Source organism: Vidua chalybeata, chromosome 20 (genome assembly GCF_026979565.1).
Source record: "Vidua chalybeata isolate OUT-0048 chromosome 20, bVidCha1 merged haplotype, whole genome shotgun sequence".
NCBI lineage: Eukaryota > Metazoa > Chordata > Aves > Passeriformes > Viduidae > Vidua > Vidua chalybeata.
In genome coordinates, this window is record NC_071549.1 from 7,178,580 (window position 1) to 7,202,849 (window position 24,270).

Genomic DNA, 24,270 nt, shown 5'->3' on the forward strand with positions numbered 1-24,270 from the left:
TCCTTGGGAGAGGTGTTCCCAGCCCGTGCCGGGGGCCGGTGGGCGCGGGGGGGCCCGGGAGGGGTGGCTGCAGCGCCCAGCTCCACGCTGCCCACACCTAGATGGACACCTCATATTCCCTCGTGTCCTGCAAAGAAAACAGACTGCAAGGGGTTGGACACTCGGCAGTGCAACGGGGTGCCTGGCACAGGGATAGGGCATCTCCCATCCCGTAAGGACCTGGGGGCACATCCCAGACTACAGACGGCCCTGGGGATGCGTGTCCCATCCCACACATGGGTCCTGGATCAGTGTCCATCGCGTACGTGGTGCTTGGATGGATATCCCGGATAGTGTCTGTGGTCCCTGGATGGTTGTCTGAACTAATGTGTGGTGCCTAGATGGATATCCCACCCCACACGTGGTCCCTGGGTCGATGTTCTGTCCCGTGTGTGGTCCCCAACTGGATGTCCATCCTGACAGATACATCATCCCATGGGTGGTCTCTGGGTGCCATGTCCCATGCCCTGTGTTGTTCCTGGATGCATGTCCTAAATAATGTGTGGTGCCTGGAACACATGGCCCCATCCCACACCTGTCCCAGCCCATGCACAGCCCCTGGCACAGGTGGCCCATGCAATGCAGGGTCCCCAGGGTGCCCAGCCCCAGATGGGGGGTGTGGGGGCCAGTACTTACTCCTGTCTCATAGGTGGGATTGTCAAAAGCCGACTCCACGGTGATATGGTCGTAGGGGTGGGAGCCAGCAAGGGGCAGCTGCAGGGCTGGCTTCCCCTGGAGCCTGTGGGGAAAGGGCAGCTGGAGTGGGCAGTGGGGGGCCACGGGGCCGCACGGGGTGACAGGGGCCAGCGGGCCACTCACTTGGAGAAGTAGAGATAAATGCCCCCGATGAGCAGGGCCACCACCAGCACGGGCAGGAAGACAGCGATGGCAACGTTGGTGCCCTCCAGCGTTGTCCCCGAGGGCACGGCCTTGGCCACAGCTGTCCGGGAGGGAGAGTTGGGGGCTCACCCAGGGGACACCCCACATCGGCCGCACCCTGGGTGCCCCTCCACGCTCTGGCACCCCAAAACACCCTCGCCCTTACCATCCAGGTTGCGGTTGCTGTAAAACTCATCGTAGGAGGCTGGAGGAGGCGGAAGAAAGAAACCAACACCAGGGGTGAGAAGTGGGGTGCTGAGCGGAGCCGGCGGGGTGCTGGGGTGGGGGGTGGTCGTCTCACCCGCCTTGCAGATGGGAGGGGAGCCGCTCCAGCGTGAGGGGTGTCCGGGCAGGCAGCGCAGGCTGCTCTCGCCCAGCAGCGCCCGGCCGGCGGTGCAGGAGAAGTGTAGGGTGGCTCCCGCCGGGTACAGCCGCCGCTCCGGGTTCTGCCGCCCGCCCGCCGGCACGCCGGGGTTGTGGCAGGGCTCGTAGGTCTCCGCTGCGAGGCAGTGGTAACGTCAGCGCTCGCCCTGGGCTCGGGGGATATGCCCGAGGAGGGGACGCCCAACTCACGGATGCACTTGGGGAGGCGGTCACTCCACTTGGGTCCCCCCGCAGCGCGGTCATGGCAGGTGAGGGTCCCAGCGCCCGCCAGGACATAGCCCTTGTCACAGACGTACTGCACGGTGGCTCCCACCGGGAATTTGGGGTTGGAGACCACCCTGCGGCTGTGCTCAGCATCCCCAGGGTCCCGGCAGGTTGTCACTGCAGGCAGGAGTGACCGATGGTGACGGTGGCTGGGGACGCGCTGCAGGGCAAGGGGTCACTGGTGGGCACCACTCACCCCGCTCGCAGGAGGGCAGGTCACCGCTCCACGTCAGGTCCCAGTGACACATCAGGAGGTCAGTGCCAGTCAGCTGGAAGCCGGGGTAGCAATGGAATGTGACCACAGTGCCGTGGAGAAGCTCTGGCTGTGAGGATGTCTTCCAGCCATTGGCAATGTCCGGCAGCTCAGGGCAGGTGTCATTACGGGGGACCTCTGTGGGCATGGAAGGCTGAGCAGGGCAGTGGGGACACTGCGGACACCAGGGGCACTGTCCCGCCATGGGCCTCACCGGAGAAGTGGATGACGAAGCCCTGCCTATAGGCAAAGGCACCGGCACCAGGGTCAGACTGGAACTGGACGGTGACATCGGCAGTGGATGCGTAGAGCTTGAAGCGGCCACGGGCGCCCGTGTACTGGCCCAGGATGCGCGCCGTCAGGTCGTCCCCGTCGTAGAAGGTCAGCATGTCCCCCGAGCCCAGCCGCAGCCTGGGGCAGTGGGGCCGTGAGGGCAGGGAGTGCACAGATCCGCCATCCCACCATCCCATCCCGGCCCATCCCAGCACTCACACGCGGACGTCCAGCATGATGCGCTTGTCCTCCTCCACATGCAGCCCCCAGATGCAGTCCTGGCCCTTGCCGTATGCCTCTGGCCAGTTGGGTGACAGCACCACTCCAGCCGTGTCCGTCAGCTCCCCGCTGCACACCGCTGTGGGCGCACACCCGGCTTGGCACTGCCATGGGGCACCCGCCACAGCACCCACTCCAGCATCCCACATCCAGCACCCACCATGTCCCTCAGCTCCATCACACTCAACAGCACGGTGGCTGCAGTATCTCTCATGCCCCCCATCCACAGCAACCCCCAGCACCTTCTAGCACCAGCACCCACCACGGCACGCTGGTTCTGTCTCATTCCACTGCGGGTCATTGGGGTCGACACACTCGATGATGGTGGAGCCCTGCTCCAGCGTGTAGCCAGGGTCGCAGCTGAACTCCACCGTGGTGCCCACGGGGTACCGGGGATCACTGGCCGTGAAGTTCCCATACTTGACGAAGGGCTCGTAGCAATGCCCCTGCTCGAAGGCTGCGGGCACAGGGGCAAAGGTCTGCAGGGGCCAGGTGGGCACAGGGATGTTTGGGTCACCCGCTACACCCTTGGCCCCATACCCTCATAGCGCAGCGCCATGCCCGCAGCGGCCCCGCTGCTGTCGGTGGTGAGCTCCACGAAGAAGTGGCGCCCGGTGCTGAGCAGCCCCTCGATGGGCAGGTACTCCACCTCGTAGGAGTCGTACACCGGCGGCGCCTCCACGTTGTTGCCGTTGCGGATGATGAGCCTGACAAGGCATGACAAGGGTAGGGTGCACTGCTGGCCATGGCCAACAGCAGCCATGCTTGGGCATGGGTGGTAGCCTCCAACGCCAGCCATTTCCAACAGCACCATCCTTGGGCACAGCCAGAGGTTATCTTCCTTGAATATGGCCAACAGCACCTATGCTTGACTATGGCCAATGGCCAAAGGTAGCCACACTTGGCCATGGCGAGCAACACCCATCCTTAAATATGACTAAGGGCATCCATCCATGGCAGATCCTGTCCTTGGATATGGCCAATGGCACCCATCCTTGGATATAACCAAGAGCACTCATCCCTGAACATGGCCCTGTGAGGGGGTGCCCCTAAACCCCTAGCCCCTGCAGTTTGAGCCAAACCTGTCATCGTCCTCTGCCAGTGACACCTTCTCGAAGTGGAGGTGCAGGCGGTGGCCATCCGGCGCTTCCAGCAGCCAGTGGCACGTCAGGTTGTTGCTGTAGTTCCCGGGAAAGCCGGGCGAGACAATGCGTCCCACTGTGGCGTTCCGGACCACCCCGCCACACGCCGCTGTGGGAGAGGGACCATCAGTGGGTGACACTGCCATGCCAGCTGTCCCGTGTCCCCGTGGTGCCGGTGCTTACCGAGACAGAGGGGCTCGCGGGCGCTCCAGAAGGGGCGGGTGGCGTTGCGGCAGACGAGCCGGCGGGCGCCCTGCAGCTGGTATCCCGTGGAGCAGCGGAAACGGGCGTCCCCACCAGGGTGCAGGCTGCTGACCGAGACCTCCCCGAAAGCCGGCCGTGCCGGGAAGGGGCAGCTCAGCAGGTAGGCTGGGGGCAGGTGGTGGTGTTACCAAGGCTGAGGAGCAATGGACCCCCCCTCCCAGAACCCAGAAACTGCCTCCCCAGAGCCCTGGAAATGCCTTGAGTGACACAGTGCCTATGGCTGCCGAGAATTACGCTCAATGAATCCATAACTGCTAAGGCCAATTAGCTCTCCATGAGCGTTCCTCACATAGTCAGCGCCCACTTAAAACACAGATAAATTCCTGGTGCTTCGCCACAATCCAAATTAGCACCACGCTGGCAGGGAAGCTCCCAGAGGACACAGAGGGGCCTGAGCCCCATACCTTGGTAGTGAAAGTGGTAGGAACCAGGGCTGGGGGGCCGGGGGCTCTGGAAGCGGAGGGTGAGGAGGTTGGCAGGGCTGCGGATGACCTGGCCCCGCAGCAGGAAGGACTCGTTGGCCAGGAGGTTGGGCTCCAGGCCTCCCGCGCTCTCCACCGTCAGTGTCTCCCCTTCTGCCAGGCTGATGTTCTCTACCTGCCGGGGACACAAGTGTCACCACCGCAGCATCAGCTGGCACCTGGCTCGGAGCTGGTCCTTGAGTGGCTTCTCTGCGGTCGATAGCCCACTGGAGCCTGTCTGTGCAGGGCAGCACCTTTCAAACATGGTTAGCAGTGCCATAAATCATCCCCCACGCCAAGAGCAGCAGGGCCCTGCCAGAGCGGCCCTGCCAGAGCACCACAGCACAGCCAGGCCCACGCTGGCAGCCTTGCAGACAGCCAGCCTTGCCCTCTGGAGCAATTTGCTATTAATGATGCTAATTAAACCATGCTGCATGGTGAGGAGCAGCAGCACTGGTGAGTGTGGGCTGGAGCGGGGCTGGTGGTGGACATGCTGCCTCTGGCTCACCACCAGCTTTCCACAAGCTACAGCACTGCCCTGTGGTGGCCTCAGCAGAGATAGGGACATGTGGCTATTTGCCACTGACAGGAGCAGCACAAGACCTCAGCACAGCAGGGTTTGCTGTCAGCCTCTTCTCCTGGCAGATGGGTGCTGGGTGTTCCAGGCCCTGCAGCACAGCATGGCACCTGCTGGCACTGCTCACACCTTCTCCATTAGGGCTTCGTTAATTAAATCTCACAGCACTTCTTTGTGATGGGTGCCAGCCACAGCAGCTGGTGGGCACAGAGCATCCTGGGGCATCCCACCAGCTCGTGTACCCACATCCCTGTGCCAGGGCCTGAGGGTCAGCAGTGTCCTGAGCCAGCTCTCTTGGCTTAGGGACACAGGAATAGGGACAAGGACAGGGACAAGACCATGTGTTTGCTGCACCCTGCACAGACACACAGCCGTGACACAGAGTAGGGGACATGCCACACTTGTCTGCAGGCACTTGCCACCCTGGCCCACCCTCAGCCCTCAGCTCACCTTGAGCTCCACACCATAGCCAGGGTAGACAGAGATGCTGTAGGTGCAGTCCAGGCTGCCATCATAGGGGACACCAGTTGGCTCTGGGGACACCAGCCAGCCCTCGGGACCTGCCAGCGTCCTGTTGCAGGGAGCTGGTGACAGAAGAAACCCCAGCTTAGCCTCACTTCACCCTGGTTCCACCTGACTCCCTCCCTGGTGCTCACCTGGCCCCTGCAGTGTGGTGACAGTGGTGGTGGTGATGGTGGAGGTGGTGGTGGTCCCCTCCTCATCCCCGGGCACCACAGTGGCCCCAGCTCGGGGTGCCAGGGATGTGCCGGCCGTGGTGGGTGCCTGGCTGGGGGATGCAGTGCTTGACTCTGGCACCCCAGATGGGGACCACGAGGGGTCTGCACCTGGCACAGCCCCCCATGCCTCCCCCCATGGCCCAGGGCGCCCCGCTGGAGTGGTCAGCGGGTCAGTGGGGAAGGCGGGCCGGGGCAGGGCAGGGGTGCGAGGTGAGGGCTCGGGTTCTGGGGGGCCGGGGGCCGGCTGGAGGGCACCGCCAGGGAGGAGGGGGCCGGCGCCAACAGGCAGGAATGGTGCCTGGGCCAGGTAGTCCTTCTTCAGGAAGGCTTCGTGCAGCAGGTCCTCCAGCAGCGGGTGGTGGTTGAGGATCTTGAGCGTGGGCGCCGTGCTCACAAAGCGAGCCTCTGCCTCCCGCTCCGCCGGCGTGGGCAGCGCCGTCGGCTCCACCTCAGCGCTCTCCCCTGTCTTCCTCGCCAGCCCATTGAAGCCTGGAGGGAGGAAAGAGTTTGGGATGCTGGGGAGCCTGTGGACTGATGCTGCGCTGGGGACTGACAGGGAACGGGGGACTGGTGATGCATCAGGAGTGATGCTTCATCACTGACCAACACTGCCCTCAGTGGCACCTGGGACCAGGGCCTGGACATGGACTGGCAGCTCTGGGGAGTGACGTTGGTGCATTGCCACAGACCTGTGCTGCTCTGGGGACCAACGCTTCCCATGGACCAACCCTGCACCACAGGCCAGTGCTGCTCCGAGGGCTAACGCTTCCCTGCACACCAATATTCCCCCAAAACCAGGAGGGCAAACAAGTGCATCAGCCACATGCAGCGGGACTGTGACACCCTCTCCCCAGCATACCCTTCACTGGGGCAGCCCTAGCAATTAAGCCCTGGCTAATTAATGCACATCTGCAGCATGTACCACGTGAAGGGGTGCCCGCTCTTCCTGTGAGCCAGCCCGGATGGGGACAGCCCTGGGACTGGGTATCCCTGATCACAGATTATCCTTCACCACAGAAGTGGCCATCCCGTGCCAAAGTTCTCCTGGGTCTGCATATTCCCAGGGAGCAGACATGCAGGTGATTACCATGACTGCCACATGTGCCAGGAATATCACGGGAGCCTGGACACTTGCACCCTTCTCCAGGCTGCCAGAGAGCTCAGTTTATTTCCAGCCAGGCTGTCCCTGAGCAGTGTGAGTCTGCAGGGAGCCCCCTGTCCCATCGATGCTCCCCCCGCTCTCCCACCCACAGCCATAGGGATTCCCCTGTCGCAGCCCCGTGTCTCTCCCAGGCATTAGTCCCTGAACAAATCCCCAGCATGCCCAGCCCAGCAGCTTACGGCGTTTAGACCAAAAATAAAAGAATTTAATCAGCCCTAATGAGTCACCCAGCATCTCCGGCTCCTGGATTTGGCACAGCACTGTCCCCTCTCCTGCTGGGCACAATTCAGTGCCACGGGGGTGTCATGGTGACATCCAGCATCCCTCTGAGGCCACGGTAGCGTGGGCACGTCTTGTCGCCGTGCACAGGCACTGATGACACGATACTGCCAATTACCGGGTAATTATCCCTATCCGTAGCAGGGCAGGGCCCCGCGAAGATTAATTACTCTGCGACTGCTGCTTTTAAGGGACTATTAAGAGACATTATCTTGGGTGCGCAGCGTAGTGGGGAGCTGCTGGGTGCTGGCAGGCACCCTCACACCGCTGCTACCCACCCCTCGTCCCCACCACCCCCCTGGCATCGCGCCGGGACAATGATAATGCCCTGGGCACAGAGGCACAGCAGGGACACCTGCCCGCACCAGCTCCAAGGGGTTTGCTTGCCCCCCAGCAAGGCCAGAATTATATTTTAATGGGATACGTTTATTAGAACATAAAAGTTAATGAGTTTATACTGAAGGGCGCCAAAATCTCTGTTGGGCTTTAATGGCAGATTAGCGCTCAGGGCTGGGCCCTGCACCACCACCACTGCCCTGTGCGGCGAAGGCTGGGCCGGAGGTGCCCACCCAGCCCCCTGGACACTCCTGTCCATGAGCATCTCACCTGCCCAGGGTGCTGGGGGGCACGGTGGTCCCCCTGGAGGCTACTGGCTAAGGTCAGGCCTCACAGCAAGGGTCCTACAACAGGTCCCATCTGGACACTGAGCACCCTGGGCTGGGCAGTCTTGGCACCAGGCACTGCCCTGGGCTCTGGGTACCGCAGGATGCTCTTGGCACCAGGGGATGCTTGGGACTCTTGGCCCTCTGGGGATGCAGGATGCTCAGGACACCGTGGGAAGGCAGCGGGTGCCCAGCTGCTGCCACCCATGCCCCGTGAACACCACAGTTTTAGATCCTCCACCTCCACAGATGTCTCTAAGCAGCTTATCTCCAGTGCCACAGCTATGCCCCTCCCATGTCCCCAAGGTGACCAGGGACTGCTGACGTGGGACTGGCTACCCAGCACACACCCCTCTGGGCCCTGGCACCCAACAGCGACCCCGCTGAAGTCGGGGTGGGCAAAGGGGCTGTCAAGCCCCCAGTAGCCATGTACCTGTTGGGGTCCCTCGGCATGCTGGCCATGGTCACAGCCGGGATGGGGTCCTAATCCCTCCCATTGGCTTTGGCGGGTGGGAGTTTATTAACAGCAGCCGGGAGATGCCAGAGACTAATCCGGCTGTGGCGGGCGGAGGCCCTCCCGGCGGGAATCGATGCTGCCTGCTGTCACCAATAAATAAATAAGGCGGCACGCGGCCGCCCAGGGAGCCCCGATCGATGCTGCCCGCCAAGACAGCAATAACAGAGTGCCCGACTGAGGGAGGAGACAGGGCAGGACCTTCGGTGGCCTCAGGAGCATCACAGTGCCCTGGTACAGTGGTGTTCCGTGCCTCAGTTTCCCCATCTGTAGGAGGGGGCAGGCGGGAGGTGCAGGCAGGCGAGTGCCTGGCACAGGGTGAGGGCAGGGGCTGGGCCTCACAAGATTCTAGGTTTATTTTCCAATTTAGAATCCAATCTGGCTTTGCCCCCATGGTCAGGGCCAGCAGCTGTGATGAATGAGCTGTCAGGCAGCCGACACCGTGCTCCCCCACCCACAGCCTCCCTGTCCCAGCGCCTCCAGCCCCCTGAACCACCCCCAGCCCCCACAACAGGAACAGGAGGGGGAACACACACCTTATTCATGTCAGATCCCTACCTGCCCCCTGCCCTGGTGGCCCTGAGGACCTCAGGCAGGGAGCAGGGCTTGCTTCCAGCTGGGAAGGCAGCGTGGGCAGGAGCAGGCAGGGAATACAGGTGGGTGCAGGTGGTGGGTGGGCAGGTGTAGGCAGCGTGGGAATTCAGGCATTGTCGGGATGCAGGCAGGCTGGGTGGGTGGATGCAGGCGTGGGTGGGTGGATGCAGGCAGGGGCACACAGATGGTGTGGAGGTGGGCACGGGCAGGACTGTGCAGCAAGCTCCTCTGCCACCCAGCTATCACCACAGACAAACCACTGGCACCCAGCATGACAAGCTGGCACCCATGCTGGCATCCACGTCCTGCCACCTCCACGCTGGCACCACCAGTGACCCCAGATGCCCACGGCCAAGCTGAGACTGTTAGAGCAGCTGGAGCAGGGACCCAAGGGGCTGCCCCGGTGCCTGGGGACACTGCTGGCGGGTGCGGCCGCCAGCCCTGGCAGCTATCGGAGGAGCTCGGCTTTAATATTCATGGCAGCGCTGGCGGGGAAGCGTTTGACCTTGTATGTTTTGCAATTCTCCTTGAATTGAACAGTCATTTACCCGCTGACACATGTCACATCACCGCAACTGGTTCCCTGGAGCATCGCGGCGGCCGAGCGCCGGCTGACACACGGAGCACCACCGACACCGGCTGGGCACCAGGGCAGAACCCAGCGGGCAGCTGGGTGCCCGTCCCTGGGGCTTTCCTCCCGTCCCACCTGGTGGATGCCAGCGGTGCCCTTGTCCCCCCCTCGCCACCCACAGCCCATGTAATCCCCCTTCCCCGCTCTCCCTGCGGAGCTAATGGGTTTCTACAGCAATTTCCCTGCGTGGCAGCAGCGGTGATAAATTGTATGTCTGCTGCTATTTCAGACCCAAGCGCTGTGCGGTGCCATGTCCCCCTTCTCTGGGCTCACAGCACCTAAATCAGCCCCTCCAGCCCCTCCCTCAGGCTTTCCTGTGATGAATACCCCATGGCTGGGCAGCACCCCCTCTGTGCCACCCCACAGTGGCCATGATGTCGGTGCCAGGCCCCCATGGAGCTCTGTGCAAGCTCTGGTCTCCCCCAGGACCCGGTACAGCTCACCCCTCCGGGCGTCAGAGGAGCACCCAGCCCTCGGGGCACCCCTGGGTGCTGGGGACGCCCGCCCAGCGTGGGCAGGAGTCAGGCAGGGCGAGCAGGGCCACGCTGCCCACCCAGCTCCCGTCTCCCCTTCCCTCCGCCCACTGGCAGAGACAGTAATTGAAATCGGTTGCGGGAGGCGAGCGAGAGCTGCTTGTCGGGCTCCGCGCTGGGCTGCTCAGCCATGTCATACTTCCTGCAGACACCATCCCCTCCCATCGCCGCCTGCTCCTGCCACAGCCAGCATTTCAGCTGCCCCCAGCACTCCGTCTCTTCAGCCAGCCCCACATCCCGCCGAGGCACCGCTTTTCCTAGAGGATGAACCAGCCAGTTCTAGAAGCCATTCAGGGCTGATCTTACAGCCAATATTGCCCCTTGCTGCCACCCCCCAGGGTATCTGGGGACCACCAGAGCCTGCCCTGCCCAAGCATCACCTCACTCATCGCCCACCACTGGCTGATCTGGCATTTCAAGCACCTCTCTCCATTTTCACAGGGTCAGAGCAGCGCTCTTGCAGCTGATTAATATTTGATCCCTTCAGCACAGCTCGTTACTGCATTTAAATTATATATGTAATAATTCCTACTGGCACAGCGAGTGTGCAGGCTGGCTCCTACTGCTTCTCCCGCAGGCTGGGGGCCGAGCAGATCCCAAGCCTTAGCCAACGGGACCCCCTGGCACCTCGGAGGATGTGATGAGCAGTGCCAGGTCTCAGCACAGGGCAGGCTGGCAGCGAGCCAGGCAGACAGAGGCATCCCCAGCTGCCTCTGAGGGGTCCAGGCAGCCCCTTCACTCACCCGAGGTTGCTCGTGGTGGGAGCAGTGCTGGTCCTCTGGTTGTCCCCATCTCCCCAGCAGCAGGAGGAAGGGTTGTTGCCACTCCCGAGCTCCTGCCTGCGACTGGAGGGAATCCATTACCTCCCTGGTTATAGGCAGCTTTCAGAGGCAATCTTTCAATTGTGCGCATTTAAAGAATTGATTGGAGGCGAAATTATCCTCTCCCGTCAGAGCCACTGGAGACACAACTTCATCTGCCTCCCCCGGGGGCTGTTGGTGCTCCCAGGGGACCCCACAGCCAGGGTCAGCCTCAGCCTCCACCCCAGCAGGGGCTGCACGCAGAGAGTGACAGCTCCAGGAGCCCCGTGCCAGCCTGGGGGTCCCACCAGCAGCACAGGAAGGGGTGGGGGCTCTCTGCTGCTCCAAACCAGGCCTGGGGGTGCCCTTGTCGTGTCCTTGCCCAAGCTTCTTTTGCCCCATTTTCCCCCACTTTCCCACTGCTCTGGCTCTGCCTGGCAGCCCTGCCTGGCACAGCACCCTGCGCTGAATCCATCCCCGCCACTGCAAACCCACGGACGATCCCTGCGGCAACCAGGCTGGCTCCCGGGCAATGGTGGGGGTGCTTGGCTCAGCCTGCGCCCCACATCCCCTCGGGACAGCCCTGCCCTCCCGCTCCCTGGCTTAAGAGTATTATCCAGATAATCCTGGCCTGGCGGCACGGCAGCGTGGCGGTGACGAACTCCTCCGAGGCACGCAGGGCACGAGCACACGCGCCGGTAATTACTGGAGCAGGCGCCTGCCTCCTTCCCCAGCCCCCTCCTCACACTGAGACCCCAGCCAGCACCCACATCCCCGGGGGCACCGTGCCCCCCAAATACATCACCCCGATGGGCACAGTGCATCTGGCTGATGCTGGATGCTGTGGCACAGCTCATGGGGGCACGGCCAGGCCCTGTGCCCCCTGCCACAGCCTGTGCTGCTTCCTAATGCCACGGGCTGCCAGGACCCCAGATTACAAGGAGCTCCCTCCAGTGTGGCTGAGATGATCCCCACAAAAAATGCCTGGCCTGCCATAGCTTTGGAGAGCTGGGGAGAGGGGTTGCTGTGGGGCAGAATGGATGGAGCTGTGCCTGGCACCGTACCCCTCGGCTTCACCAGTGCCATGGGGTCCAGACCCCACTTTCTGCTGGGGCAAACCCCTGTGGACACCAGAGGCTGGTGGTGCCCCACAGCTGGGGCAGGAGAGAGACAGGATCAGACCCTGCACTGCCACCACTCAGACCACATCATAAAGCTCCCCAACCTGGATGAGGGGTCCAAGACTCCCTGACCCCACATCCCATCCCCATCATGCACTAGCCCATCGATGCCAAGTCAAGGCCACAGTGACACTGAGCATGGCACTGCTGCATGGAACCCCTGGGAGCCCTGCCTGATGGAGGATGGGGAGCTTGAGGCACGAGTCACACAGGCAACTCCCAGTACACGGTGAGGGGATACAGGGTGGACAGGACCCCATGGGTCCCAGCCCCGGGAAAAGCTCAGCACCTCCCAGGGCATCCCTACATTTAAGTCTCTGGGAAATGCACATGCAGTGTTTAATTAACTTTATTGATATTCAGAAATTAGGGGACTGACTAGAGCTAATTGCTCATTAGAAATCATTAAACTGACACAGTAAGCACCAGCCTCCCTTGGGGGAAATCTGCCCTGCTCCCAGGACAGAGCCAGCGATATGGACCCCCCCATTCCAGTTTTGCTGCCCCCCCAGCAGGGCAGGAGATGGGGGTGCCATGGCATTGCCCCACTTGCTGTCCCCATCCAGTCCCTTTCCCAAGAAAGAAGGGCTGTGGCAGCAGCCCCAGGCGGCAGAGCGAGCTGGGAATAGCAGCGGGCACAGGGCCACGGCGCCCTTCCCCGGCTGGGCTCCGCTGCCAGATGGGGAGTTTATGTAACTCCCCGCACGGCTGCTGCCTGCAGCCGGTGCCCACATCCCGCATCCCGCCGGGGCCAGCAGGGCTGGACCACGACCCGCCCATCGCCCCATGCATGGCCACAGTGCTCCGGGGCACCCCAATCCCTGACAGATGTCCCCAAGCCTTGGAGGGTCCCCGATCCTATTTTTGGGGCAGCGGAGCCACGAGGCATCGAGACTGGCGGTGCCCCACGGATGGCAGAGACAAGGAGCCGAGCTGGGTGTTGGCTGCTCTCCTTGGCAAACCAGCACCCGCCACCCCTGCGTCCCCCGTGTCCCTCGCGGAGCTGGAGGGGTCACCCCAACAGGGAAGAGAGGGGGAAAGAACCAAATTCCCCCGGTGCCCCCCACGGGGAAGTGGGGACCGCACGGAGGGACCGGCTCACGGTATAGCCAGCCCGAGGGTGGCTCGAAGGGCTCGGTGACCGCGGGAGCGAGTCCGCCGTGCCTGCCCAGCCCCCGGTGCAGCGATGCTCCCCCCGCCGGTAACACCGGCAGAGGGGCTGCCGCCGGAGCCTGCCGGGGGCGGCGTTGCACCAGCCCGGCTGCAAAGCGCTGTGCGCGTCCCCGGCGGGGGTGGCGGCGGGGCGGATAACGGGGAGCGGGGAATTCTCGGTTCACCGGGGGAAAACGGGGAGCGTCCCCTCCGCACCGGGGGGCGAGCACGAGTTGGCAAAGTTTGCCGGCGACGGAGGCGGGTTGAGGCCACCCGGTAGCGAAGGGTGGCCGGTGTGCACGGCGGGGATGACCCGGGGTGTCGGTCGGCGCTTACCGTGTGCCGGGGCGCGGAGCAGCGCGGCGAGGAGCGGCAGGAGCAGCGCGGGCGGCGGGCCCATGGCCGGCGGCGGTCAGCACCGCGGACAGCTCCGCTGCGGGCGCGGCGGCGGCGGCGGCGCCCCGAGCGGCGCCCGCCGATACCGGGGACGGCGGAGGGGGGGGGGCCGTAATGCTCCGAGCGCGGCGCACACCAATCCAAGGGCCGGGGGGGCTCTGCCCGCCTCCCTCTCAGCCCCCCCTCGCCGTAATGCTCCGAGCGCGGCGCACACCCAGTGCCGGGGATGCGGGGAGAGGGGAGGGGGCTCTGCCCGCCTCCCCCTCAAATCCCCCCCGCCGTAATGCTCCGAGCGCGGCGCTCGCCAATCCCAGGGACAGGGCGGGGGGCCGGCCGTAATGCTCCAAGTGAGGCGCTCGCTAATTCCAGGGATGAAGGGGGGGCCTCCCCCACCCACATCTCGCCGTAACTCTCCGGGCGAGGCGCCCTCCAATCCCGCAGGCTGGGGGGGGGGCGGGGGGGCTCCTCCCTGCTACCCCACCCCCACGCCGTAACTCTCCGAGTGCGGCGCCCGCTAAAGCTGGCGATGAAGGCTGGGGGAGGGGGATCGCCTAACCCCTTCTTCCTCCCCGAATCCCGACAACCCTTCGGGACGGGAGTCACCGAGGGCTGTGGGAAATGTGCCCGGTGCCCACCTCACCATATCCTGCCTCCCCACCCTACAGATCTCTCACTACAGTCACCTCCCTTCCCCTAGTCTGCTCTTCCCCATCCCTAAATAGCCCAAATTAGGGCTGGGCTCATCATTCTCCAAGCAGAGATACCTGGACCCGGAACAGCACAGAGGGAGGCCGGTGTTCTTTATGGTGGGGTTCCAACAGCCCCTCCCCAGCCCGTGCCTCGGGGTCCCGGAGGGCAGCCAGCCCTGCAGTGGGCAGATGGTGTTGGCACCGGCACCGAGCAGCTCCATGTTGGCTGATGGACGGCTCTTGCGGGTGTTAAAAATATATTAAAAAAAAAAAAAAAAAATCTCTTTGTTTAATAACCCCCTCCCCATCCCTCCAAAAGCCCAGATGGCTTCACCTCGCCGGATCCCCCGCAGCCCGGCCAGCCCCGCTGCACACACAGCCCACGCAGCCAGCTCCGGTGGGGGTTTAATTTTAATCCCAGGTCCTGCTTTGCTGACATGCATCATTCCTGCCATGAAGAATGGCATGGCTTGGCATGGGGAGCCGAGAGCAGAGCAGCAGCCAGTCCCACGTCGTGGGCTGCGTGCCACCAGCCCCGTGGCACTGCTGGTTGTGCCACCAGCCCCACGGCTGTGGTGGGAGCGGGGCTGGAAGCGATGTCGGGATCCTTCTCATCCCGGGGGTGCTGCCGGCTCTTCTGCAAAGCACTTTCAGCTCTAAACCCAAAACTTTGATCCGCCAGTAGTGCCATCAATGTTTAATGCAGCAAAGCCCTGGTAGGGCTCGGAAGATGAGCATTTTGAGGCCAAATTGAAGTTTCTAATATTATGATATTCAAATAATTTTAATCTGCCTGATGCATCCCCAGGCATGTACCTGGACTGCTAATGAGGGGCTGCCTTCAGCCTCTGTTGCTTTTGACAGAAAACAAACAATTCTTTGCAGGTGCCATCAAAGGACTGGGAATGGAGAGGTCTGAGAAGGAAAATGGGGGTGAGGGTGCGTGGAGCCAAAATGTGGCAGTTGGGAGAGAAGGATGCTGTGTTTGCCTCGGCTCCCTGGGGAACAGCATTGCTCCCTAATTATTTTTTAAGTGTTGGTTTGTGCTTGGTGAAAAATGAGGCCAGCATAGATGGATGAGGGGATTTTGAGATACTTCTGTCCCACTGTACAGCGGATGAAAAGGGTGCAGTGGGTGCAGAGTCCAGCACCTATCAGATTGCATCTGATCCTTGCCCAGACTTGGCCAAAGTTCCTTGTTTCCCATTTTCCCAGTGCCACGTGAGTCTGAGCTGGGGTAGCTCCACAGCCTGTGCCAGGCAATTCCCCAAGCCCCCATTTTCCCCTCCCCATGCCATTGCCAGCCCCGAGTTTTCCCATCCATCCACCCAGCCCATACAGGGAATATTTCATTTTTACTGAGCTCTCCTGACCCACATCAGCTGTTTAGGGAAATGGATTTCTTGCTGCCACAAGCATTGCCTCCAGTCAGTATAAACCCAGGTGAAGAGGACATGGCAGGGATGATGGAGACCTTAGCACAGGGCTGGGGGGACCCCCCAGAAATTCACCCTAAGGCAAGTTGAGGTCCCGCAGCTGCTTTTGGTCTTTGGGGGTGCAGACCTCCCAGATGCCTGGGCTCAGCACTGGTTGGGGTCACCTGCAGAACAAAAGCAATGTCTTGAGGGGACCCACAGAGCCCTGGAGATGGTGATTTGTGTCCCACCAAAGGCCTCACCTTCTCCGTAACCTCACAAGCAAGGCTTTTCCATCTGTTCTATTACCACACTGCTAACGGGAGAGGAGTTCATTTTTACCATTTAACGTTTCACGGATAATTAATTATCCTTCATCTTTCCAGCAAAAAAGGAAGAGCAGGTACAGGGGCTATTCAAAGCAAAAAAAAAAAAAAAAAAAAAAAAAAAAAAAAAAAAAAGTCAGCTGAAACCCAGGGAAATTGCTGAATTATTTGTAACATCAAAGGCAAGAGAGGATGTGCTGATTTAACGGGGCCCTGTGCGATGCAGAGCCCTGGGCATGGTGGTGATGCTGAGACTGGGATGCACTCACTGCAGCAGTGGTCATGGGCAGTGGGGTGGGTGAGGGGTCTGGGGGGCACCCCAGCCTCTGCCCGTGCTGCCCATCCTCCTCCTCTCAGCTCCCCATCGCTGCGAGCTGCCAGGTCTGCCTTTGCACGATGTTGGGGTGTCCCTGTGACGTGGTGGGAGCCCCCAGTGCTCCCCAGTGCTTCATTCATCACCAGAGGCAAGTGGCAAAATAAATAATGATCTTTAACATTTCGTAATAACCACAATTAACCAGTAAATAATGCCTTTTACACTGCAGAAGCCAGAGTAAATTAATTCCCCTAATTAGCTGTCAGGCAGCACGGGGCAGTGGTGGCAGTGGGCAAAACTGGCAGCCCCTGCCTGGGTTATTCCCCGCTCCAAGGCATCGTCCACAAACCCCAGTCACACCCCAAAATTTTACAGATTTGCAAAATCCACCATGCTGCATCCTGGCAGCTCTGGTGAGCCCTATATCACCTCTATCTCCCGTTAAAAAAATAACAACAAAAGATGGCGACAAAATGGTTTATGGCTGTAATAAATTGTGCTGGAGGGAAAAAAAGCCCTGTTTGCCTGGAAGCAAGGGGGGGTTTCCCATTGGCACACACATGGAAGCCCTGTGTCGCACCACAGCTGGAGCCAGCAGTGGCCGGTGGAAAGGGGGAATTATTGGAAGTGGTTTTCCTTCACATCTATGGCACCCTGATAAGCTGAGCTGCCTGCCCTGATGGGACCAGATGTTAGTGTTGGTGGGGGAATGAGAATATTCGTGCCTGGCCAGCCACAAGGGGTAGGAAGAGCGTGGCCCCTGTGTGTCCCTGTGTCCCCACAGAGCTGGAAGGTGGCCAAGGCTGCACCACCCGCTCGGCTTGGCTGGACTCTGCCCTGTTCCTCCCCTTAGCTCACATCCCATCGGCCACAGAGACAGCAGCAGGGATGAGGACAGAGATGGCTGCCCTAAGCCAGCCCCAGAAGTCCACCTACGATGTCATTGTCATTGGGGCCGGCATCCAGGGCTCTTTCACTGCCTACCACCTGGCCCAGTGCCACAAGGACACTCTGCTGCTGGAGCAGGTATGGTGACCCCATTCTGCCATGTCCCCTTTCCCAACAGGCTGGGCCGGGTGCCTGCAGACCTGGCTGCCCTCCACCGTGGCACAGAGCAGAGCCACTGCCGGCACTGCAGTCCCCAGCGCCAGGACCCCCTGTCCCTAGTGCTGAGATTCTCATGTCCCCAGCGCCAGGACCCCCGTTCCCCGCTGTTTCCCGGTGCCGTGGTTGACAGATCAGGCTGTGTCCCCAAGGTGCCCTCTCTGCGCGGCGCTGGTGCACGTGGGGCTGGTGGCGTTGAGGGTGGCAGTGTCTGTGGTCACCCCCATGTCCTCTCTGCCCCACAGTTCCTCCTGCCCCACTCTCGGGGCAGCTCTCACGGGCAGAGCCGCATCATCCGCAGCGCCTACCCCCAGGAGTACTATTCCCGCATGATGCCCGACTGCTTCCGCCGCTGGCAGCAGCTGGAGGCCGAGACCGGCACCACCCTCTACAGGTGATGGGGACAGGGACGCAGCCACCGCCGGGCACCGTCCCCTCCCCGGGCGACTGGAGGCGGTGACCTTTGGGTGGGATGCGGCTTCCTTGGCAGGCAGCTGCCAGTTCCTGGTAATTTATGGGGCTCCACGAAGGAAATGTCATTAAGGAAATGAACACCTAAATGGTCCTCCGGTGCCTGTGCCGGGGTCAGGGCTGATGGTGCTTGCTGTATTTAGGGGGCAGAGTGTGATGTCCGTGTCCAGACCCTCCCCACGCATCTCGCTCTGCCCTTGGCCCCTGCATCCCACTGTGCGGTGCCCCAGCACCAGGGTGTAGCACATCCCAAGCATCACCGTGCCTCAGTTTCCCCCAGGGGCAAAGCAAGTTGGGGGTTCATGCAGGGAGGGGGAGCAGGGCGAGCTGACGTGACTGGTGGGATGCAGGCAGACGGGACTGGTGCTGCTGGGGCCGCCGGGAGAGCCGGAGCTGGAGGCCTGCAGGAGGAGCCTGGGTGTTGACGAGGTCCTCGACGCCGCAACGCTGGCCCAGCGCTTCCCTGGCTTCCAGCTGCAAGCTGGCCAGGTGGCCGTGGTGGACAGCACTGCCGGGGTGCTCTTCGCTGGCCGGGCACTGCAGGCAGTGCAGGTAGGTGCTGCTGAAGGGATAGAATGCTTTGGCATGACATGGGATGGTTTGGGATGGGATGGGGGTCCCCTGGCTCTATCCTCGCAGTCACCTCCTGTCACCCAGCCCTCCCCACCCAGGAGGTCTTTCGCCGACACGGGGGCACCCTGCGGGACGGGGAGAAGGTGCTGCGCATCGAACCTGGGGCCACGGTCACTGTCACCACCACTGCTGGCGTGTACAAAGCCCCCCGGCTCATCATCACGGCTGGAGCCTGGACTGGTGCCCTCGTGGAACAGCTGGGTCTCCGCCTGCCGCTGCAGGTAAAGGTTGGTGGCACAGGGGGGTGGCAGAGTCATGGCCAGAGCTAATGGAGTGATTCCAGCCCCTGCGCATCGATGTCTGCTACTGGAGGGAGAAGCAACCTGGGAGCGCTGGCTTGGGCAGTGTCAGTCCCTGCTTCTTGACCCTGGGGCTGAGCCAAGCCCCCCACGGCATCTACGGGCTGCCCTCCATTGAGTACCCAGGTCTGCTGAAGGTGAGCAGGGCACAGCTGAAGGTGGGGGATTCCCTAACCAGCCCACCCTGACCAGTTGTCCTCCAGGTGTGCCACCACCATGGCAGCCCCACTGACCCAGAGAAGCGGGATCAGGCCCCCTCGAGTGCTCCCTGCCCTGACATCGCCGTTCTGAGCAGCTTCATCAGCAGCTATCTGCCCGGGCTGGAGACCCAGCCAGCAGTGATGGAGACCTGCCTCTACACGGTGAGACCCTCCCCAGGGCACAGGTTCAGGCATCTGGGGTCCTGAGCCTTCCTCCACCACAAGGTGGAGCCCACCCTGTCCCCTCACCTTCACACCCTGGCTCCCCAGAACACTCCAGATGAAGATTTCATCCTGGACCGGCACCCCAAGTTCAGCAACATCGTCATCGGCGCTGGCTTCTCAGGTAGGCGAGGGCAGCCACCCCCTGAGCCCAGCACCCCAGAGCTGTCCAGGGTCGTGGGGATGGTTGTGTCCCCACCTTCCCTCTCCTTCACACAGGCCATGGGTTCAAGCTGGCGCCAGTGGTGGGGAAGTTGCTGTGTGAGCTGAGCCTGGGCGAGGAGCCATCCTACAACATGGCCCACTTTGCCATCACTCGTTTCCCCGGTGTGCTTGGGGATGCACAGTAGGCGTGGGGCTCCAGACGTGCCCCCATGGCATCGCACTGGCCTGCAGCTGTGCCCCTGCATCCCCGTGTCCTGACACACAGTACACCTCCATCTCCGTGTACCCTGGGGACTCCCAACACGCTGCATTCCTCCAACCCCACACCCCAGATGCCCTGTATTGCCATGTCCCCATATTCCACCATCCCAGCACCTCTGCATCCTTGCTTCCCCACATCCCTGCACCCTGGTACCCTGCCTCCCCACATCGCAGCATCCCAGCATCCCCCATGCCATGTGGTGCCAAGCCATCTCTACCAAGCACCCACTCCTGGGGAACAAATTAAGAAGCTTTGTCAGCCTCATGAAGATGGAGCAGGAGCAGCGCGGAGAGACACACTCGCTTAGGAGTCAAGTTAAATGTTTTAATGTTAAATGTGCCATTTTATTATCATTAGATCGCTCCCACTTAATGAAAGCGCATTAGCGCAGCGTGGCTTTATGGCAGCGAGCACCGAGCTTGGCCTGTGTGCTTCCAAGAGATAGTGGGGAAAGGGAAACAACCTGCCAAGGAGTGAGGGGGGTCCCCAGCGTGCGGGGTGTCCCTGGGGCCAGGTGCAGGGCACAGCACATGGCACGGGGACAGCACACGGCCAGGGCCGAGGCTGAGCCGTGCAGGCAGCCAGCAACACACATCATCATCTCCTCCGCGTTAATTATTTAACGCCAGCAGGCAGAGGCTCTGTCCCGCTGCTCATCTGCATATTTATGAAGATTGATAAATGATTCAGCACTGGCACCCACGAGGGCTTCCCCCCTCCTCGCTCCCCTCCCCAGCACCCATGGGTGCAGCAGGTTCAGGGAAGAGGCCAGACTTGGCCTTTCCATGAAGCCCTGAATCCTTGCTGGGGCTGGATGCATTCCATCAGACCCTTCCACCATGCAAACACCCCCCCAAAACGGGGAGACCCCCCCCCCCCCAGGCACATGGAGCAAGCAGCAGCCAGTATCACCAGCCAGAAATGACATTTATTTTCATACTGAAAGTAAAGGGGGTGGGGGAAGATGCACAGCTGGGCTAGTGCAAAACAGCCAGGCAGAGGTGGGGGGGCTGGGGGGTCACAAAAACCCAGGTGGGTACGTGGGACCCTCTCCCCACGTCCCCTTCCCGGCTGCCGGGCGGCTGCTCCCCAGGGCCCGGCCAGCGAGAGACGTCTTTGGCTCAACTAAAAGGGGAGTAAGAGGACGGCAGGGTGCCGAGGGGGGGAGTTTAAGTTATAAAACAAGGTGCCAGCAGGCACTGAGGAATAAATCCCGGGTGCCGGAGCAGCCGACTCCGCCGCCAAGGACAGACAGGAGGTGGGAGGGTGGGGGGTGCAGCCAGCGAGCCGGCCGGGCTGCTCCTCCCATGGCTGGAGCCGGGGGGGGCGGCTGCGTGTGTCCCCCCCACCCCGTGCAGAAGAAATACCGACTGCCCGGGGTGACCCCCGGAGCTGAGTGTTCCCGGGGCGGTGGGAAGTGGTGGTGGGGGGCTAGGCGGGGGTCTCGGCAGCCCGGCTCTCCACCTCGCTGGCACTGGGGGAACTGCGGGAGGAGCGACGTGTGCTGTCCCCGGTGTCCTGCTCATCGTCCCATCTGTCGTAGGTGAAGGTGTGCCGGGAGCTCGTGGGGCTGTGGGAGAGAGCGGGGTTAGAGGGGCTCCGTGTCCCAGCATGGCTTGGCTGCTGAGCTCAACTCCCCTCCGGCTGCAGCAGGAGCTGTGGTGAGCCAGCACGCTGGCAGCCAGCTGGATGGAGCCTTGATTGCCTCCTTTTTTATTCTTTCCGAGATATTTGGGACATGCCTCACTGCAAACAACTCCTCGCTGCGCTGAGCTGAGCCCCTGCTCTGCAGTGGGGCCGAGCTGAGCCTGCCCAGGAAAAGGCTCGTGGCCCTGAATGCCAACACCAGTGCTCCCAGACACCCTGAGGGTCCTGCTTGTACCCGAGCCCAGGGCTGGGTGCTGGGGGTGTTGCTCCCTGGTACCCCATGATGCCTTCCCCTCCTCTGGGTCAGACAGCCCAAGGCAACCACATTTCCAAAAGGCTTCTTTCCCTTCCTCCAGCCGCTCTCCTATTCAGCCATCAGAAAGGATGAAGCCTGCTCTGAAATTGCTGCCAGCGAGCCCAAACACACCCTCTCTGCATCAAACAGTGTGCAGAGCTCCAGAGTCCTGCAGGTCGATGCCATTCACACCCCGAATTCCCATCACGGGCACCCAACACAGGGCAACTCTGAGCTCCAGCAGCCCAACCTGGGTCCCCCCCCCACCATGGGTGCTGCCTCCCCCCATGTTCACACACTGCAGTGGGTGCATGTTAGTACCCATCCCACTCCCCTCTGCTCCTGGGGGCTGTGTCCATCAAACACTTAAAAATTTCCTGAAGGAATAAATCCAGATGTGTCCTGGCCGATGGCTGGGGAGCCAGGAAGGGATTAGCACTTCCTGGTGTCCCGCAGCTGCTAATCCTGACCACGCTGCGTCCTGGCAGCATGGGCAGCTGCCGGTCCCGCTGCGGCCATGCCGGGGATCTCCCCACGGATGGAGATGCCCAAAACAGGGCTGCTGCAGGCACAGAGGGCTGCCCCATCCCGGGGTGCCCCATGCCGGCGGAGGAGAACTCCGGAGTCAGGAGAGGGTTAGGGCGAGCGGTTAGTGGCACACGGGGAGGTTCATGCTGCACGGCACACACCGCTCCCACCTCCTGCCTCAGTCGCTCTCGGGACGGTACAGGTACTTCATCATCAGGTTGTCCACCTGCTTTTTCCGCTGCTTCTCCTCCTTCTTGCCCCGGGCAGGACGTGTCGGCTCCTCGCTCCCCGCCCCCCGTGGGCCCTTCTTGACACTGGAGGTGCTGCGGTAGGAGCTGGTGGAGCCGGAGGAGGACTCGGAGGAGGAACTGGACTCGGATGATGACTGCTGCTTCTTCTTCTTCTTCTTGGATTTCTTCTTGCTTTTCTTGGCACGCTTCTTGGAGCTCTTCTTCTTCTGCTCCTCCTCTTCCTCAGAGGAGCCCGAGCTGCTGCGGCACCGGCAAGTGTTCCGGGAGAAGTCGAGGGCGGATGCGGAGCGGCGCAGGCTGCCGGAGGGGCGGTCAGCGGCGCCCAGAGGGGCCGCACTCCGGACACTCCTGACACTGCGGACACTCCGGCCGTCGTCCCCCGAGTCGGGGCTGGAGTAGCCCCTGGCTTGCAGCGGGCGGTAGCTCAGCACCTCTTGGATGGCGGCTTCCAGGTCTGGGTCGAGGTAGGAGCGGTGCCGCACGGGACGGGCGTCCCCAGGACTCTCCTCCTCGGAGGCCGCGCTGCGGGGCCGTGGGGGCACAGAGAAGCTGCGCCCCAAGAGGGGCTGCCCGCGGGACCCCTCGTCCGCCTCATCCAGGCGGCTGCGGGCCAGGGAGAGCCGCGACTCAGGGCGGCCCTCGGGGCCCCCGCGCCGGCTCCGCAAGCTGCCGGGGCTGGAGAGGGCGAAGCTCAGCACCGAGCACCCCTCGTCCCCATCATCGCCGTCCTCCAGCCCGCGCCAGGAGGCGGAGGAGACGCGGCTCACTGGGGCGGAGGCGACAGAGGCTTTCTCTACGTCGGTGGCCGAGAGGGACCACCGCTTGTCCAGCCCTTGGCGAGCCCGGCCGCTGGCGTCGGCGAAGGCGCGGGCGATGACGGCCGCCCGGTCCTGGGGCTCGCCGCCGCGGGCCGCCCGGCGCGGAGGGCGCTCGGGGGAAGGCGGCCGCTCGCCCAGGGCGCTGAACAGCGTCTGCTCATCCCCGCGGCCGCCTATGGAGTCCTTGAGGCCCGGCCGCTTCCTGTAGCTGAGGGAGCTCAACACCGACACCGGCCGCTCCTCGGGCTCGGGGCCGTCCGGCGGGGCTGGCCTGTGCCGCGGCACCGCGGCCCCGCACGCACCGGGGAGACAAGAGAGACACGGAGATGAGCGGGCGAAGGAGGGGCCGACGAGGCGGCCTCGGCAATTTGCGTCAGCGGGAAATGGCATCGTGGAAAAATGTCATGTAAATGGGGGAATTGTTCTAGCCCAGCACTTTGATTCCCCTTTAAAGTGTTCCCTTCAATTTATTTCATTGTCGGCTACCTGGAGCCGCTGCGTTTGATTCCCGACTTCAGAAAAGGTGGAATTATCTCCAATAACAAAATGTTTTACATCTGCACCGCTGAATAAATTAAACCAATTAACAGAAACCAGCTCAGATATTTCCCCCCTGCTCGGCAGAGGGAGGGAGTCCCCTGGGACTCCTGGAGCCCTGCTAGGAAATTGGGTTTGGATAAAAGCAATCTGCGCTCAGCAGGCAAGCGTTTTCCAAGGGGGAGCGGGGCTGTGTGCCTCAGCCCCATGCCGTGGGTGCACCTGGGCACGTTCCCCACCTCTGCCAACATTTTCTGAGAAGTGTGGGGAGGGATGGGGTGAGGCTGCAGAGGAGGGCAGGATGGAGCAGGGAATCAGTCCTGGAGAGGTGGAATGCTGCACAGAGCTAGAGCTAAAGCCCAGCACCGCAAGCCCTGGGGAGGCAGATGGGCTGGGGGCTGTGGATGCCCCATAGGCCTCCATGGTGGGATGAAGGAAGGGGGACCAGGGAGTTCCCCCTGGGTGGGGGGACGCGTGGCCCCAATGAACACTGAGCCGCTCACCAGCATTAACCCTTCCCTGGCCATCCACACAAGCACCACGTGGGAACACAGCACCAAATGCCACATCCCACAGGTACCCACCCAGCCCCATGTCCCAGCACAGCTCAGGCTGTCCTCTGCCCACTAGCCCCAT

The 24,270-nt window shown here is 62.2% G+C and overlaps 4 protein-coding genes across 22 annotated transcripts in view; 1 reads left to right on the forward strand and 3 right to left on the reverse strand.

The window, feature by feature from the left end:
- On the reverse strand, positions 1-13,803 carry SEZ6 (seizure related 6 homolog). 2 transcript variants are annotated; one of them, XM_053961570.1, is made up of 17 exons: positions 13,397-13,801; positions 5,472-6,041; positions 5,266-5,399; positions 4,182-4,374; positions 3,697-3,882; positions 3,454-3,622; positions 2,912-3,078; positions 2,634-2,828; positions 2,312-2,450; positions 2,034-2,230; positions 1,763-1,957; positions 1,492-1,683; positions 1,220-1,417; positions 1,085-1,123; positions 859-979; positions 676-778; positions 1-127 (listed from the first exon to the last, which is right to left on the reverse strand). In XM_053961570.1, exons 1-17 carry the CDS (start codon positions 13,458-13,460, stop codon positions 98-100), a joined length of 2,892 nt encoding a protein of 963 aa, XP_053817545.1. In that variant the 5' UTR covers positions 13,461-13,801; the 3' UTR covers positions 1-97. The 2 variants fall into 2 exon arrangements, with proteins under 2 accessions (XP_053817545.1, XP_053817544.1); XM_053961569.1 differs by having other exon boundaries at positions 18-143; positions 13,397-13,803.
- Positions 13,804-17,090: 3,287 nt separating this feature from the next.
- Positions 17,091-20,013, forward strand: PIPOX (pipecolic acid and sarcosine oxidase). Its single transcript, XM_053961345.1, has 8 exons — positions 17,091-17,228; positions 17,552-17,700; positions 18,128-18,329; positions 18,449-18,631; positions 18,694-18,846; positions 18,913-19,071; positions 19,180-19,255; positions 19,351-20,013. Exons 1-8 carry the CDS (start codon positions 17,091-17,093, stop codon positions 19,479-19,481), a joined length of 1,191 nt encoding a protein of 396 aa, XP_053817320.1. The 3' UTR covers positions 19,482-20,013.
- Positions 20,014-20,466: 453 nt separating this feature from the next.
- Positions 20,467-24,270, reverse strand: part of LOC128797961 (unconventional myosin-XVIIIa-like) — a 36,635-nt gene continuing 32,831 nt past the window's right edge. For all 18 annotated transcript variants that reach the window (XM_053960975.1, XM_053960973.1, XM_053960974.1 and 15 more), the window contains one exon: positions 20,467-21,128. In XM_053960975.1, coding sequence (XP_053816950.1) covers positions 20,990-21,128 — 139 coding nt within the window. In that variant the 3' untranslated portion in view covers positions 20,467-20,989. The remainder of the gene's footprint in view (positions 21,129-24,270) is intronic.
- Positions 21,135-24,239, reverse strand: LOC128797962 (serine/arginine repetitive matrix protein 1-like). The gene has a single exon (XM_053960976.1). The coding sequence runs from the start codon at positions 23,485-23,487 to the stop codon at positions 22,207-22,209; it is 1,281 nt and encodes a 426-aa protein (XP_053816951.1). The 5' UTR covers positions 23,488-24,239; the 3' UTR covers positions 21,135-22,206.